At 43.1% G+C, this 16,932-nt stretch overlaps 1 protein-coding gene across 1 annotated transcript in view; it reads left to right on the plus strand.

Moving 5' to 3' along the window:
- LOC124775274 (agrin-like) overlaps positions 1-16,932 on the plus strand; it is a 369,325-nt gene that overhangs the window by 78,560 nt on the left and 273,833 nt on the right. Inside the window, exon 5 of the mRNA XM_047250112.1 lies at positions 5,775-5,898. Within this exon, the coding sequence (XP_047106068.1) occupies positions 5,775-5,898 (124 nt within the window). The remainder of the gene's footprint in view (positions 1-5,774; positions 5,899-16,932) is intronic.

Raw genomic sequence — 16,932 nt, forward strand, 5'->3', positions numbered from 1 at the left:
AAAGCGAATTTCTTCCAGCTGAGAGGAGCTACGTAAGCATTATACATGAATGGTTGATGACGGACTGGGTGGATAGCCTCACCTCGGTGGGTACAAAGCTCAAACTCATCAGTAAAACACCGAGTTCCGTTTCACAGGAGCTGTCAATGCAGTGAATAAATTTATCTCGTGTCAATAAAAAAAAGTCGTGGTAGCAATGCATTCGCTATGCGCAAGAGCATGGTGCAATCTCATTAATTTAGGCAGCACGTGTTTCCATCTAGATCTGCATCCACTCAGCTCCAAAATTCCACCGTAAATTTTAAAGCAAATACAGGGCCTTTCATACATTCGCAGACCAAAGCCTGACTGACCACCGCTCCAAAGAACACAGCACGAAATTATTGTCGCCCTGCCCTTTATCAGCCCAAAGACAGTTGCACAAGGTGTACCTTCAAACAACACATCATCCACACATCCTTTGAGCTCGTCACGGGTAACAACTTATGTTAAGCGGTGGAACGAGGCAACACAGCAGTCACGATTCAAATGCCTTCATCCTTGGTTACAGTTTTCGCCTGGTCTGTCGCTAAGATCATTCACAAGAACAGTTATGCCATAAAACGTATATTTTAATAAGCTGTATAAAGAAGGTTATTTATCGGATGGATTTTACCTTAAACTTGTTGAATGAAAGCACCAGCACTGATACTGACATAAGGCACAAAAAGGTTGGTTTCATCCTTCCTATGAACATGTGCCATTCACACACACTTGTAAATTCATAAATATACAGTAAAAACATATAATAAGGTAAGATGTATTTTGTGCATGAAGTGTAGCGCAGCTAGTAAAGAGGAAGTAATACTTACATATTTCCAAGAGCTGCTGACAAATAAAAGTTTCGGCCGTGACGATCATCGTTAGGCAGGATCAAATTTTTACAACAGCCAATATAATTTCGTTCTCACAATGGCGTCAATGATATGAACAAAACTGTACAAAGTCACGCTGCATCACTGTTGTCAACAGTAAAATGCCTTTATACAACTGTCTTTTTCTAACTCCCCAGATGCTGTCTGGAGTGTAGCATTCGAGGTGAACACCACATAGAGTCAGGGAACACGAATATCACAATCTGAGCAGCTCCCTTATATTAATTTCTGGTGATACCGCCATTTACTGTCTATTAAAGTCATCAGAAGATCAAATCCAATTGTAAAATGATTCAGACTAGATATAGGCATGGTGTATAAAGTGGCAATTGTTCCTTGACAATAAAAAACGTGAGTGTCTCCACATACATACTAAAAGAATTCGTTAAATTACGGTACACGGTAAATCACACAAATTTACAGGTTGTCGGTTCAATTAAATGCCTAGGTATTACAATAACGAACAAGTTAAATCAGAAACACCACATAAAAATATTGTAGGGAAGACGAACAACAGAGTGCATTTTATTCGCAGAAGAGAAGGCGCAGAAAATCTACTAAACATCGTGTGTGCACTATGCTTATCCCTTTAGTGACCAAATTATTTCCGGAAGTTGTAGAATTTTTATGAACACTTTATTGTGCTAAGAAATCGTTCATAAAATCATAGTTTAAATCTTGAAAGTATAAAAAAATTAGTGGGAACTATTGTTCCCACCGAACTCTGGAGTAACTTCACTTGCTAATTTTAAAAAAAAAATGTATTTCCTTTATTTTGTAGTACAAAAATATGTTAAACATTACATTTATATTTGTATTAGTTCATACTGTCCTTTGAGTTCACTAAGGTGATGTACTATAGAACTTAGAGAAGCATGGTGCTACACACAAAGGTACACGACAGTTGCTACCCATTTTTTTGTTCTCTTTTCTTTGTTCTTGGTGCTACATTGGCGGCATCTTCTGTTTGTTGTACCTTTTGTAGGGAAATGAGTTCCAACTTTCTCCAGACAAACTTCATCTGGTACGCCAGACACACCTCTTTTTGGTGTTTGAAAATGAACAGGCCTTCCTCTTCTCTTACGACTTGAGAAGCCAGAGATAAGTTGCCTTGCCAAGTGCAATCTAAATGTTAGCTGGTCTGCTTCTGTCTTCTGTAGCTTCCACATAACGTAGGAATTGACAACTGCCAAATCCACAGGAAAGAAAAACAGTTTGTGCCACCACTTCCATGAACGACGGCCTACAGCATACCGTTCACGCAGCTGATCAAATCTATCCACTCCTCCCATTATTTTATTATACTCTGCCACAGCCAATGGGCAGAATGCTCCACTAACTTGCCTTGTAATATTTATGTAATTTTCAGTCAAATTCAGCAAATATACACGAATACTATCTCCCTCATAAATATAAAAGTAGATAAATACAACACAAGTCATTCCACACGCAAAAGGAAAGCACGTTAGCCAAAAAACGCTGTAGCGGTCGAAACAGTGGCTCGTTTTCACGCGGGAACTACGCTTCTGCGTTGATTGACTCACAAGGTAGAAATACAACAGCTTTCGCCTAACCGGTGACAATCTACACATAGTTAGCACACTCTAACAGAGATGGAAGCAGAAGTTGGAAGTGGGAACACGGATTACCACTGAACTTACAGCGAAAACAAATAAGTGGGAACTAACGATCCCACTGGTCACTAAAGGGTTATCTGTCCTCTTCTCGCGTATTGGTGAGATTTGAAAGGCAGTTTATTTTTTATTACCACGAAATAGCACGTGTGGTCACAAATATAATAAGCTGGTGGGGGAGGCAATAATTAAAACAAACACGTCGCCGATACAAACAGATAATTACACGAAATTCCAATCACCAACTTTGTCCTCCAAATGCCATAATATTTTTTTGGCTGTCATGATAAAATAAGGGAAATCACAGGAAACACGGAAAGATTCAAACGTTCTTTTTAGATAGTCTACAGGTATTTAAGAGTGGATCGGTTGAGTAATTGAAACTGATTCTACGCACCCTCTGACAAACAGCCAAGTGTGAATTACATAGTAATCATGCCGCACATCAAATGAATTTGCAATTGCGAATAAGAACTACCATCAACTGTAGAATGTAATGAGGACAACGATAATTTGTGCCGGAACTCGAACCCGGTTTTCCCGCTTATCGCAAGCGGTCGCTTTACCATTTGGCTATCCCTGTACGACTTACGGCCCACCCAAACTTTTATATGTCATCAACCATGCGTCTACGACCTGTACTCATACATCCATTATGTACATTCCCGTACAGGTCAGACGTTGTACTTGAATGTTGCTTGCCCGGTATCGGCAGGTAAAAACGATATTGCAGTGCCTGTATTATTCTGATTAAGATACAAAGTTCCTTTGGAAATTGATGCATCGTAATCATGTATAGGTAGCAGATTACTCAAATGGGTAAACACATTATACCCTTGATTAGTGTAACTTACGATGTCTCTTTTTATAATTTTGTTTTCATTATTGACTCTATAGGAAGAATGGCTTCATATAGACTGGTGTAAGAATTTTATTTTGCCTAATGACGATGATGCTGATGAATCTTCCGGGCTCTATGGAGTTTCTCGATCCCGACGTTTCGTCAAATGTTCAAATGTGTGTGAAATCTTATGGAACTTAACTGCTAAGGTCATCAGTCCCTAAGCTTACACACTACTTAACCTAAATTATCCTAAGGACAAACACACATACCCATGCCCGAGGGAGGACTCGAACCTCCGCCGGGATCAGCCGCACAGTCGACGTTTCGTCCACAGCTGCTTAAGACACTACACTGATGCTCCGGCTTCCGCTCTCTTGCCCACTGACTCGTTGTGTGGTTTTGTCAAAGTTCACACGTGATTGTCCGAGATAATCATTGTCAGAGATAAAAGTTGCTATTGAACTACTGCCCACCTATCACTGTTTTCCTTTTGACAGGCGACAGTTCGACAATTAAATTTTATCTTTGACAAGGACTCTTCTATCGATCATGTCTGAACCTCTACCACACGACCCTTTTCAAAGCATTTGTGTCGCACTCCGACATCCTACCGGACAGTCGGCAAGACTCAACGGAACCAGGAGATGTCCAACCCTCTTCTGGACGAAACGTGAGGAACGAGAATTTTTAATGGAACATGACCATATAAACTGGAAGGTTCGCCAGCAACTATGCCAACCGGTCGTGAAAGCTTTCAGTGTGTAATCTCATTAAGATTCCTTTGATTTAAGCTGGCAGCAAATAGAAATTCGCTTTATCAGAAGCACTTCGTGATGTATGAGTATGACTTTCTTTGACAACCATATTGCCTATGAATGTACACTACTGGCCATTAAAATTGTTACACCAAGAAGAAATGCAGATGATAAACGGCTATTCATTCGACAAATATATTATACTAGAACTGACATGTGATTACATTTTCATCCAATTTGGGTGCATAGATCCTGAGAAATCAGTACCAACAACAACCACCTCTAGCCGTAATAACGGCCTTGATACGCCTGGGCATTGAGTCAAACAAAACTTGGATGGCGTGTACAGGTACTGCTACCTATGCAGCTTCAACACGATACCACAGTTCATCAAGAATAGTGACTGGAGTATTGTGACGAGCCAGTTGCTCGGCCAGCATTGACCAGACGTTTTCAGTTGGTGAGAGATCTGGAGAATGTGCTGGCCAGGGCAGCGGTCAAACATTTTCTGTATCCAGAAAGGCCCGTACAGAACCTGAAACAAGCGGTCGTGCATTATCCTTCTGAAATGTAGAGTTTCGCAGAGATCGAATGAAGGGTAGAGCCACGGGTCGTAACACATCTAAAATGTAACGTCCACTGTTCAAAGTGCCGTCAGTACAAACAAGAGGTGACCGAGACGTGTAACCAATGGTACGACATACCATCACGCCGGGTGATAGACCAGTACGGCGATGACGAATACACGCTTCCATTGTGCGTTCACCGCGATGTCGCCGAACATGGATGCGACCATCATGATGCTGTAAACAGAACCTGTATTTATCCGAAAAAATGATGTTTTGCCATTCGTGCACACAGGTTCATCGTTGAGAACACCATCGCAGGCGCTCCTGTCTGTGATGTAGCGTCAAGGGTAACCGCAGCCATGGTATCCGAGCTGATAGTCCATGCTGCTGCAAACGTTGTCGAACTGTTCGTGCATATGGTTGTTGTCTTGCAAACGTCCCCATCTGTTGGCTCAGGGATCGAGACGTGGCTGCACGGTCCGTTACAGCCATGCGAATAAGATGACTGTCATGTCGACTGCTAGTGATACGAGGCCATTGGGATCCAACACGGCGTTCCGTGTTACCCTCCTGAACCCACCCATTCCATATTCTGCTAACAGTAATTGGATCTCGACTAACGCAAGCAGCAATGTCGGAAACGTGATGGTACGCATTTCGCCTCCTTACACGAGGCATCACAACAACGTTTCACCAGGCAACGCCGGTCAACTGCTGTTTATGTATGAGAAATCGGTTGGAAACTTTCCTCATGTCAGCACGTTGTAGGCGTCGCGACCGCCGCCAACCTTGTGTGAATGCTCTGAAAAGCTTATCATTTGCATATCACAGCATCTTCTTCCTGTCAGTTAAATTCCGCGTCTGTAGCACGTCATCTTCGTGGTGTAGCAATTTTAATGGCCAGTAGTGTAATAGGGCCTATATTTAGGTGCAGTGATTTGTCATTTACCGTTTAATAAACTTGTTGTTACAAGTGTCTGGAGTGTGAAAAACTTCTCCAGATTATATTGTTTCCTTTCCGTGTGAGTAAGGCACATTCTCGTGTTGTTTATCTGCAGGAGTCTGGCGAGGTCCGGCCGGTGTGCGGCTCCGACGGCAGTACGTACCCCAGCGCGTGCGAGATGCGTCGCGCGGCCTGCCTACTCAACAGGAGCCTGCACGTCGCGCACGAGGGCGCCTGCGGTGAGTGAACACGGCAGCTGCACTTACCGAATATGGGGCGCTCATTAGCTGCCTGCAGTTTTACTCATTACTTCCTCCATTGCATAATTAAAAGCTCATAGGCATTATGCATCACAATTTAATAAAAATTACTAATACACTGCTGACTGTTAAAATACTAGTACTTGGAAGAATAGAAATTAACAGAATTTCATTTATTGTGCAAATACGATGTAGCAGGAAGAACATGTTAATTTTATGGGTGATTTGGGGGCATACACGGTGCGAAATACAGTACACACAGCTTACATCTTTGGCAGCAATAATCACTCTGACTCATCATACATCTTAGTTGAAATTGGATCAAGATTCGGTTACGTCGACTCATATTGGTTCAACACACTGTCAGAGTTATTCAGTCGCAGTGGCTGGCGTGCGGTGGCTGTGAGTCTCTCGGTAACACGTAAGTTCCAAGACTTTTCCTTGGGTAAGAGATCTGGGGATCTTGCTGGTCAAGGCAACAGTCAAACGCCTTCTGAACTGAGGTACGTCAGGACACAAGTAGCAATTGGATTATCTTGCTGAAAGATGAGACCTCGAATAAATGGCGCTGCCATCGCCCTAAACATGTCAGAAATGTAACGCCTGCTGTCCAAATTACTTGCATCTCTAAACCAGAGGTGACAATCTTGAGCACCCATGGCAGGCGGTACTACCGCACCAGGTGCTGGGCTAATATGGCGATAACGAATGCTGTCTGACAACGTTCGTTCCTCTCGGAACCTCCACACCCAGATACGTTCATCGTGATACTGTAAGCATATCCAGGAGGTGTTGTTACTGGGCATCCAACAGTCGGCGTCCAGGCATTGCCTCACTATCGGTATGGACTTATTACAAACAAGTTAATTTCCTGTTTCAAGGTGTTTGACGTGGCTGTACATTCCTAAGCAGCTATGCGAAACGAATGGCCGTCCTCTCTGGCGTTAGTTACGCAGGGCAACTTAAATACTGGCTGCTGTTGGCTCAACACTGGTCAGTATCACTTTCCTTAACCCATAGATTCCATGGCCTCATGACAGTCGAGGAATCCTGATCAGTGTAAGTGGAAATGTTGCAGGATGATAAACCGAAGCCCTGTCGAATTCATACCTGTGTTATTAAACACATCAGAAAAAGTTTTGCATCACCACGGTTCCGAGAATTCCGGAACCTGTGCAGAAAATTGCAATAGAGATCAAAATAAACATCATTTCAGCCCTTTTTATTAGTCATGTATACCATACATTTCATGTTGTACCACCATACAGCGAGCCCTTCAGAGGTCCAGATTGCTGTACACACCGATACTTCTAATACCCAGTAGCACGTCCTCTCGCATTGATGCATGCCTGTATTCGTCGTGGCATACTATCCACAAGTTCATCAAGGCGCTGTTATTCCAGATTGTCCTACTCCTCAAAGGCGATTCGGCGTAGATCCGTCAGGGTGGTTGGTGGGTCACGTTGTCCTTGTTCGATAGGGTTCACTCTAGTCGAACGATGTCGTTCTACAAGAGGTGCACGATGGGGGCGCGAATTGTCCTTGAAGACGAATGCCTCGCCAATAAGCTGCCGATATGGTTGCACTATCGATCGTAGGAGGGCATTCACGTGTCGTACAGCCATTACGGTGCCTTCCATAACCACCAGCGGTGAAAGTCCCCACATAATGCCACGCCAAAACAGCGGGGAACCTCCACCTTGATGCACTCGCTAGACAGTGTGTCTAAGGCGTTCAGCCTGACTGGGTTGCCTCCAAACACGTCTCCGACGATTGTCTGGTTGAAGACATATGCGACACTTATCGGTGAAGAGAAAGTGATGCCAATCCTGAGCGGCCCATTCGGCATGTTCTTGGGCCCATCTGTACCGCGCTGCATGGTGTCGTGGTTGCAAAGATGAACCTCGCCATGGACTTCGGGAGTGAAGATGCGCATCATGCACCCTATTGCACACAGTTTGGCTCGTAACACGACGTCCTGCGGCTGCGCGAAAAGCATTATTGAACATGGTGGCGTTGTTGCCAGGGTTCCTCCGAGCCATAATCCTTAGGTAGCTGTCATTCACTGCAGTAGTAGCCCTTGGGCTGCTTGAGCGAGGCATGTTCTTGACAGTTCCTGTCTCTCTGTATCTCCTCCATGTCCGAACAACATCGCTCTGGTTCACTCCGAGACGCCTGGACACCTCCTTGTTGAGAGCCCTTCCTGGCACAAAGTAGCAACGCGGACACGATCGAACCGCGGTATTGACCGTCTAGGCATGGTTGAACTACAGACAACACTAGCCGTGTACCTCCTTCCTGATGGAATGACCGGAACTGATCGGCTGTCGGACCCCTCCGTCTAACATGCGCTCCTCATGCATGGTTGTTTACATCTTTGAGCGGGTTTAGTGACATCTCTGAACCGTCCAAGGGACTGTGTCTGTGATACAATATCCACAGTCAACGTCTGTCTTCAAGAGTTCAGGGAACCGCGGTGATGCAAAATTTTTTTTGATGTGTGTAGATGTTTCTCCTTCTTACACGCGGCATAACACGATCTTCTCACAAAGAAATAACGTTCAAATGCGATTTCTGAATAAGAATCCCACTTCATAATCTTTCCTTTACTATGGGATATAAATAGCGATACTCCTACCTATTTCTCTGGGTTGTGCTGAAATGCTAATCATATGCGTGTAGGCATGAAGCACACTTATTGCCTTAAGTTCGAAGGCTTTTATGGCCAGTGTCATTTTGAATAACATAATTTTGGGTACTACACCACATCATTATAAAACACTAAAACAACTGTTCGACGTTTCGACCGACTTTGCAGCGATCCTCTTCAGGAGAGTTAACCGCGCTGAAGAAGACCGCTGTAAAATCGGTCGAAACATCGGCAATTCAGTGGCTTTAATGTCTTATAATGACGCGTCCTAATAACCAAAATTATTTTATTCACACTTCATGGCGTATTCATCATGTGGCAATCGTAATGCCCACCAGTGTACTTAAAAGACACAATGGAATAACGTGATTTCCGTAGTGGTGGGACTGAACCACAGCCTGTTATTAATTACGAGAGGATGGGCGAAGGGGGCAGATCTGGTCATTTCGTAGAAACAAATGTGATTGTATGGGATAATGAAGTTATATTCAAACCAACCGGTCTCCGTGGTCTCCCGGTCGACATAAATGTCGTCTCTTTGTAAACTATTTTCAAACATTTCGACCTCCTAGATGAAATCCTCTGCAGTTCGTTCAATTAGGTGGTTCCTGAGCGTTATCTCTACTATATACCTATGCATAAGAAGAAACATAGGACGTGAGAAGTAGAGACCTCAGCCTTGTGTGTAGAACCCGCTTTCACTGTGGTAACGGTGACACGTCTCGTTTTTGAACTTCACGAAGCACTGATACTCTTGAGGAGTCAAAGTGATCCATAACCGCTCCGCTACCACCCAGAGTTAAGACACTCTCATCTAATTGGTCGCGTCATACATCTCGTCTGTGGAATTGACGTCAGATGATCTGCTTCTGATGGGGGCGGGGCAGTTGCTGATTGCCCAGTGGATCGGTGGCTGTGTGCCTCAGTTCGATCTTGGGCTCAGTAGTGGTGCAGCTGGACCTCCAGGCCGGCGGTCCTGTTAGGATGGCGGACGATCTTTAGCGGCCTCATGACTGAACTCCGGACTGCATTGGATACTGACTTGATGACACCAATTTAATCGATGCCCAGCCTGGCTGAACGGGCAGTATCTGTATGCACCAGGGTGGGCTTGTTCTGCACTGTTCACCTCAGGTGCCGCTGCCGCAACGCTGCTGAAGTGCCTCAGGTTATGGTCATTTCGTTGGTCATTGATGGGACGGTTTTACTGTGGCAACGAGACAGGAGGTATGACGAAAAGCTGCGTCAGATCGTTACGGCAAGCAACATGATTTCGGCAACGAATCCTTACCTCGGTTCACATCGCTACATTGTGATGTATTCTACTGACCGCGTTGTCAGAAGCATTCCTACTCCAACACTGCAGCTACCTCTAGTTCAGTTTCTAATGGGTGCGTATTGTCTCTTTGAATGATTTTCATGCGCCAAACAATGCCACTTGCCTAGAAAATCACAGGGATTCCCGAGTCGCGGCACTTGACGGTTGAGAAGTTTCCCACAAAGCTTTTTCCACTCAACTTTTACCAAGAAACATCAAATCGGTTGCATGTAACAAGGATGAGTTTTTTCCTGCAACAACCATGAATGTCAGACAGTATTTCTCTTACAATTGTCAGTTTAATTACTTGCTGCATATTCGTACTGTTGCCTAATCACATGGTTGGACTGAAATCTATTTACCAAGTTGTTCGACCGTCATAAAACATTGTCCGGCAAAAAAATGAAACGTTCAGAATGAAAGGAGGAACGAAAATCAAAATTCACAGGCTGAGAGCGTATGTAATGTTATGCAGTGATCACAAAATCGAGTCAAACTTACGAAGAACTTAACGGAACGAGCTCACTTATGAATGTAACTTAACGCCCCTTCTGGCCTGAACGTGTGCTCTGGTTCCCTTGAGAAGGGTTTAATAAAGCCATTACATTGTTAATAGTCACTAGATGTAAGGCAACTGGTTTATTGGCGCGGTTCGAATAGGGTCATCTTCAGAATGTCAAGTCAGGGAGACGAACTTTATACACGCAGTATGGACTCATGTGAATATGACACATTCCAAAATGTACGTTACGTTTTGGAAAGATCACATACTTCATGTATAAAGCTCTTCTCCCTGACTTGTTATTCTGAAGATGAGGGTACTCGAAACACGTCAGTATAGCAGTTGCCGCATATCCACTGACTACTACATATTTATCCAGCGTCAATTCAGTACTGTTCAGCATTGTACATTTCAAATCAAATGACACAGTTTCAGAGACTTTATTGGTCTCATAGAGGTATGATTTTATGTATATTGACTGAAGCGGGAGTGAAAATTTTTACCAAAGCCGAGGATCGACCCCGGATCTCCTACTTACTAGGCAAATGCGTTGGCCACTAACTGACGATGGCACAGTGTTTCACACAATTTCACGGATTACCCTAGCACGCCTCCCTCCTCAAACCAAATTCTCACTGCCGCCCATAGTCTACTTTAAAGTCCCCCTTACACATGAACAGAATAGTCGAGCTCTCCTTGTTCTGGAATAGCGCTCAGGTACTTATGCACATTAAATGTCACAATTTCGGAGACTTTACTGGTCTCATAGAGATATGATTTTATGTATTGGGGTCTTTAAAGTAGACTGGAGCGGCAGTGAGAATTTGGGTTAAGAAGGGAGGTGTGGAAGGGTAATCCATGCAGTTGTGTGAACCGCTGTGCCAAGGCGCTTCAGTGACTAACGCACCTGCCTTGTAAGCAGGAACCCAAGTTCAGTTCTCGGCCTTGGTACAAATTTTCACTGGCCGTTTCAGTCCATATGCAAAACATTTTAAATTTCATAAAACGGGCGCACACCTCTTGCGTCACTTCATGTCACATCTTGACTCCTTTATGGTAGTGATTCATAGTCGACAAGAACTTTGATAAGGAGCACGCTTGCCCCCTCGTTCCCATGCAATCCAACATCGTGCGACTGTCACATCCGAAAGCCCCCAAAGTCTGGGTACTGGACAATTCTAACAGCTGGGCAAATGAAGACGCACATTGAGATCTCTTTCAAACTCTCTCATGTGATGATAATGCACGAATACGTGGTATCTCCGTGTTCTTTACAGTGATCAAACACTATCTGACTCTCTACATACTCCTTATATACGGTACCAATCCTGGTAACAGCTGTTAACACGAACGACAGTAATGCACTTTGAAGGCCATTCAACCTATCACGGAGAATTGCTATTCTAATGATGGTGTGTACGTGTACGAAGTTGCAGTGACGTCCGACCTTGTATTCTGAGTGCTTCCCTTTTTTTGTCAGGCTATGTATGTCGTTGTCGGTTTTTATTTACCACATTTGCATCCAGCACTCTCCCGAGATTTGACATGGCAACCAGAGCAGAAGGAATTTGCATCTCTCGCATTTCTGTGTCGTCGCCCTAGTGGTGCATAGCACACAAGCTTCGATAAATATTTGTGTACAGACACAGATGCTGGTACACGTCTGCATTGCTAAAACCATCTTCGGAATCCTTCGTGGGAAGCAGAATTATGCAGAACTGGCGGCTGCTGCGAATTATCGGTTTTCTATAACCGCAGCGAAGCATCTTCTCAAATATTACTCCTCTTGTCCACAGTCACTTATGTAACTGCAACAGTGCTGCATGATAATAAGCCGGCCGTGGTGGCCGAGTGGTTCTAGGCGCTACAGTTTGGAACCGCGCGACCGCTACGGTCGCAGGTTCGAATCCTGCCTCGGGCATGGATGTGTGTGATGTCCTTAGGTTAGTTAGGTTTAAGTAGTTCTAAGTTCTGGGGGACTGATGACTCAGAAGTTAAGTCCCATAGTGCTCAGAGCCATTTGAACCTTGATAATAATCATAGTTTGAACGAGGAGAAAATATTGAAACCAACAAATACTTAAGTCATGACATTGTCTCAATGTCTATTTTTGTTGTTGGCAAGATGTCCTGGTCATATTTTCAAACTAATTTCGTAATCTTGCAGCCAAAACAGTATAACCAAATTTGATATTTACAGCTCATTAAATTATTCAGAATAGTGTCATATAAAGAATAATAAATGGAGATGAAATAAAAGTAATAGTATAAAACATATGCATCGAGTAGTAGACTAAATATCATGTATTGTCTACCCCAATACGAAAGTTAGGGATGTTACATTACAGTACACAACAATTGGCGCCTATAAAAGTGGGAATGTGGAACAGGGGGCGTACTTTCATAACACCTCAGAGCCCGTACTACACGGGGTGTTTTCGACGCAAGTACTGTGTCCAACCTTGTGTGGAACCACTGCCGGGTAGGTAGACAGCTATCGCCAAACACACTGTGGCCGTTCTTTAGACTCTGGTACGTGACACGTAGGTTTCAGCCGACTTGATTCGTTAAGAGCGACCTTGGAAAAGGTCTGTCAGTATCATCGTGCCGTTTAACAATTCCGTATATTGTTTCAGTAGCATATGATAACAAAAAGTAAAACTTAAACCTTACCGAGAAATGGTAGTACAAGAATTGACGAATTCAGATACAGCTGATTGACGCCAGTATCGCTACGAGCAATTGCAGCCTGTGTATACTGGATAAGTTGAATCTTAAATGCTCTATTTTTCTGTCTTGACTTTCATTATCAGAAACGCCTTTTAACATTGTATAGACGCTTTGAAGATGTTTACTCTTACATATCACCTGCATGAAATAACCATAGGTCTTTTCATTAGTTGCTATTTTTCTGTAAATAGGCAGTTTTTTCTTTACTGTTACTGAAGAATATGCCCATAGCTCATTAAAATGAATTTCGTAGGTGTCAGCGTATACTCCATGTGTTTATTCAAGTGTGGAGGTGCTTCTTAATTCAGTGTGTGCGCATGGAAATACAGCACGAGTACCGTCACGAAGACGCTATTGTGATACAGATGAATAGGCCAGTAGCTCTTACAACACATGTAACTCGACGCTGTACCTACGTCTGCGGTGCAGTGTCACGAAGGAAATTAAGGGAGATTAGCGTGAAGTCAAATTCTATACCTTAAGGATTATTTCCCTCTGGACTCCTTTCCTTGCCCAACTTTCATTCCATCAGGAACCGTTTTGTACAGCGACCGTAGAGTAGAAGGAAGGTGAGGCACACACCACTCAGTCGCAATCTTATTAGCTTTTATTGTTCTTGCGAATCTAGCTTTCAGCTATAAATAGTCATCTTCAGCGCTAAAATACAAGGAAAATTTATAGAATCAAACATATGACAATAAGTAAACATCACGATATCCAATAGCAGCAATCTAGTCGCGGCAGTTCCTGTCACCATATATTCCCATATGTATATAGGGAGAGGGACACTGGGGCGGTCGTTTACAGCAAGTGCAACAGCATTAGTTTACGTCGTGTAGTACAAGTAACGCCCTCTATGTTACGAATTAACGAACAGAATTTTGTTTAAATACAGCAATTTAAAAAGCCTCTCCTATGTAATATCTCAAATCGAAAAGCATATTTTCATATCACTTTGAAATATGCAAGGAATGCCAAATTACAATGTACTTTCTCATATCTTAGTGGTAGAGTGAGCCATCCAAACCTATGCAAACGATCATTAACACGTTCACATAACTAACCTATATAATATTACTAGACAACTTCAAAAACAAAAATTAAAAAATTAAAAAGATATTGTTGAAGATAGACTACATAAAATACAGTTGCATACCAAACTGAAATTCGTCAGAAGCTAAAACCTAGCGTAGTCATTCATATCATGGTTGTTACGTGATCCACTAAATATTTACACTACTGGCCATTAAAATGCTACACCACGAAGATGACGTGCTACAGACGCGAAATTTAGCCGACAGGAAGACGATGCTGCGATATGCAAATGATTAGCTTTTCAAGGCATTCACACACGTTGGCGCCGGTGGCGACACCTACAACGTGCTGACATGAGGAAAGTTTCCAACCGATTTCACGTACACAAACAGCAGTTGACCGGCGTTGCCTGGTGAAATGTTGTTGTGATGCCTCGTGTAAGGAGGAGAAATGCGTACCATCACGTTTCCGAATTTGTTAAAGGTCGGATTGTAGCCTATAGCGACTGCGGTTTATCGTATCGTGACATTGCTGCTCGCGTTGGTCGAGACCCAATGACTGTTAGAAGAATATGGAATCGGTGAGGTCAGGAGGGTAATACGGAACGCCGTGATGGATCCCAACCACCTCGTATCACTAGCAGTCGACATGACAAGCATCTTATCCGCATGGCTCTAATGGATTGTGCACCCTCAACAGATGGGGACGTTTGCAAGACAACAACCATCTGCATGAACAGTTCGACGACGTTTGCAGCAGCATGGACTATCAGCTCAGAGACCATGGCTGTGGTTACGCCTGACGCTGCATCACAGACAGGAGCGCCAGCGATGGTGTACTCAACGACGAACCTGGGTGCACGAATGGCAAAACATCATTTTTTCGGATGAATCCAGTTTCTGTTTACAGCATTATGATGGTCGCATCCGTGTTTGGCGACATCGTGGTGAACGCACATTGGAAGCGTGTAATCGTCATCGGCATACTGGGGTATCACCCGTTGTGATGGTATGGGATGCCATTAGTTACACGTGTCGGTCACCTCATGTTCGCATTGACGGCACTTTGAACAGTGGACGTTACATTTGAGATGTGTTACGACCCGTGGCTCTACCCTTCATTCGATCCCTGCGAAACCCTACATTTCAGCAGAATAATTCAGGCCGCATGTTGCAGGTCCTATTTGGGCCTTTCTGGATACTGAAAATGTTCGACTACTGCCCTGGCCAGCACATTCTCCAGATCCCTCACCAATTATAAACGTCTGGTCAATGGTGGCCGAGAAACTGGCTCGTCACAATACTCCAGTCACTACTCTTGATGAACTGTGGTACCTGTTGAAGCTGCATCGGCAGCTGTACCTGTACACGCCATCCAAGCTCTGTTTGACTCAATGCCCAGGCGTATCAAGGCCGTTATTAAGGCCAGAGGTGGTTGTTCTGGGTACTGATTTCTCAGGATCTATGCACCCAAATTGCGTAAAAATGTAATCACATGTCAGTTCTAGTATAATATATTTGTCGAATGAATACTCGTTTATCATCTGCATTTCTTCTTGATGTAGCAATTTTAATGGCCAGTAGTGTAACATAGAAGAAATAAAGTCCTTAAAAACAATTTTTCTGAAGATGTGTTGACATCACTGTGAAATAGCGAAATTAAAATGACAAGGCTGATTTAACCACGCACATTTAATAAAACACACAAGCGCCCTCTATTGAAGTTAAACGTAATACAAAAACCTATTGTGCAGGTGCAACTGCTTTACTCTATTTACAGAAAACAAACTGCCATTGTACCTATCTTTTAGGTTAAAGTAAAAGCTTATAGGACTGAGTCTGACTGCTCTGTGCTTCTCCTTTCTTTCATTGGGTTTTTCCCATTTAAAATATGCAGTTATCATCTAGCTGCAGCTAATTTCGTACCTTCACAGTTTCGTCTGTAGCTAAACGGTAAAGTGTCGTCCCCATACTCAAATAGTAAGTTGTATAAGAAATGAAAAATTAGTTGCATACCACTGGAAATTACGTTGAAAATTATCACTTCGATAGAACGAAAATTATGTCGTTTCTTCCATAAAATTCTCGAACTTTCCTCACAATACTGGACGTAGATGAAACTGTATTATACAATGAACCTATCGTACGAAAAAGGTATGCGTACACCCATGCTTCGCAATTTGTCTTATTTATGCTACACTTTACTCAAAATTGGTTTCATTGGCAGTTTTAAAGAAAACGGTTGCTAAAATAGTATCCCATTATCAGGCTTTCTTTAACCCTTAATATTTCTTAGGAATTTCCTCTACTTGCATTGTCGCTCATAGTTTTCCAGTGCTCGGATCCACACAACTGTCTATAACTTTAGAACCTGCTACTTCTATTTGTGCCAATAATAATTTTGTTTTCTTTGATATTTTACGAACACAATCCTACCTCCGTTTTGCGAAACATTCGATGTGAAATCAGCAAAAGAAATGGAAATTCTGAGGTAATTACTCGAATAATTCTGCTATCACATTGTTCGAGGTAACTCAGCCTCCGTCATTTGTCCTTCATCTTTTAATGCTGCTACTTGCATTATTTTTTATCTGCTTTGTTCCACGACAGGTATGCCTACAAATAATAATGCTTGAAAGTGTCCTATACGATTAGAACGTTATTTCTGGAATTATTCTGCTCAACTTCATTTGCTCGTTTAAAGCATCGGTATCATTTTTAAGATTCTTTTCTCCAGACAGAATCAGGCACATTCCAGGGCCTACCAATGCTAGAGAAAT

This window comes from Schistocerca piceifrons, chromosome 2, assembly GCF_021461385.2.
Source record: "Schistocerca piceifrons isolate TAMUIC-IGC-003096 chromosome 2, iqSchPice1.1, whole genome shotgun sequence".
Taxonomy (NCBI): Eukaryota; Metazoa; Arthropoda; class Insecta; order Orthoptera; family Acrididae; genus Schistocerca; species Schistocerca piceifrons.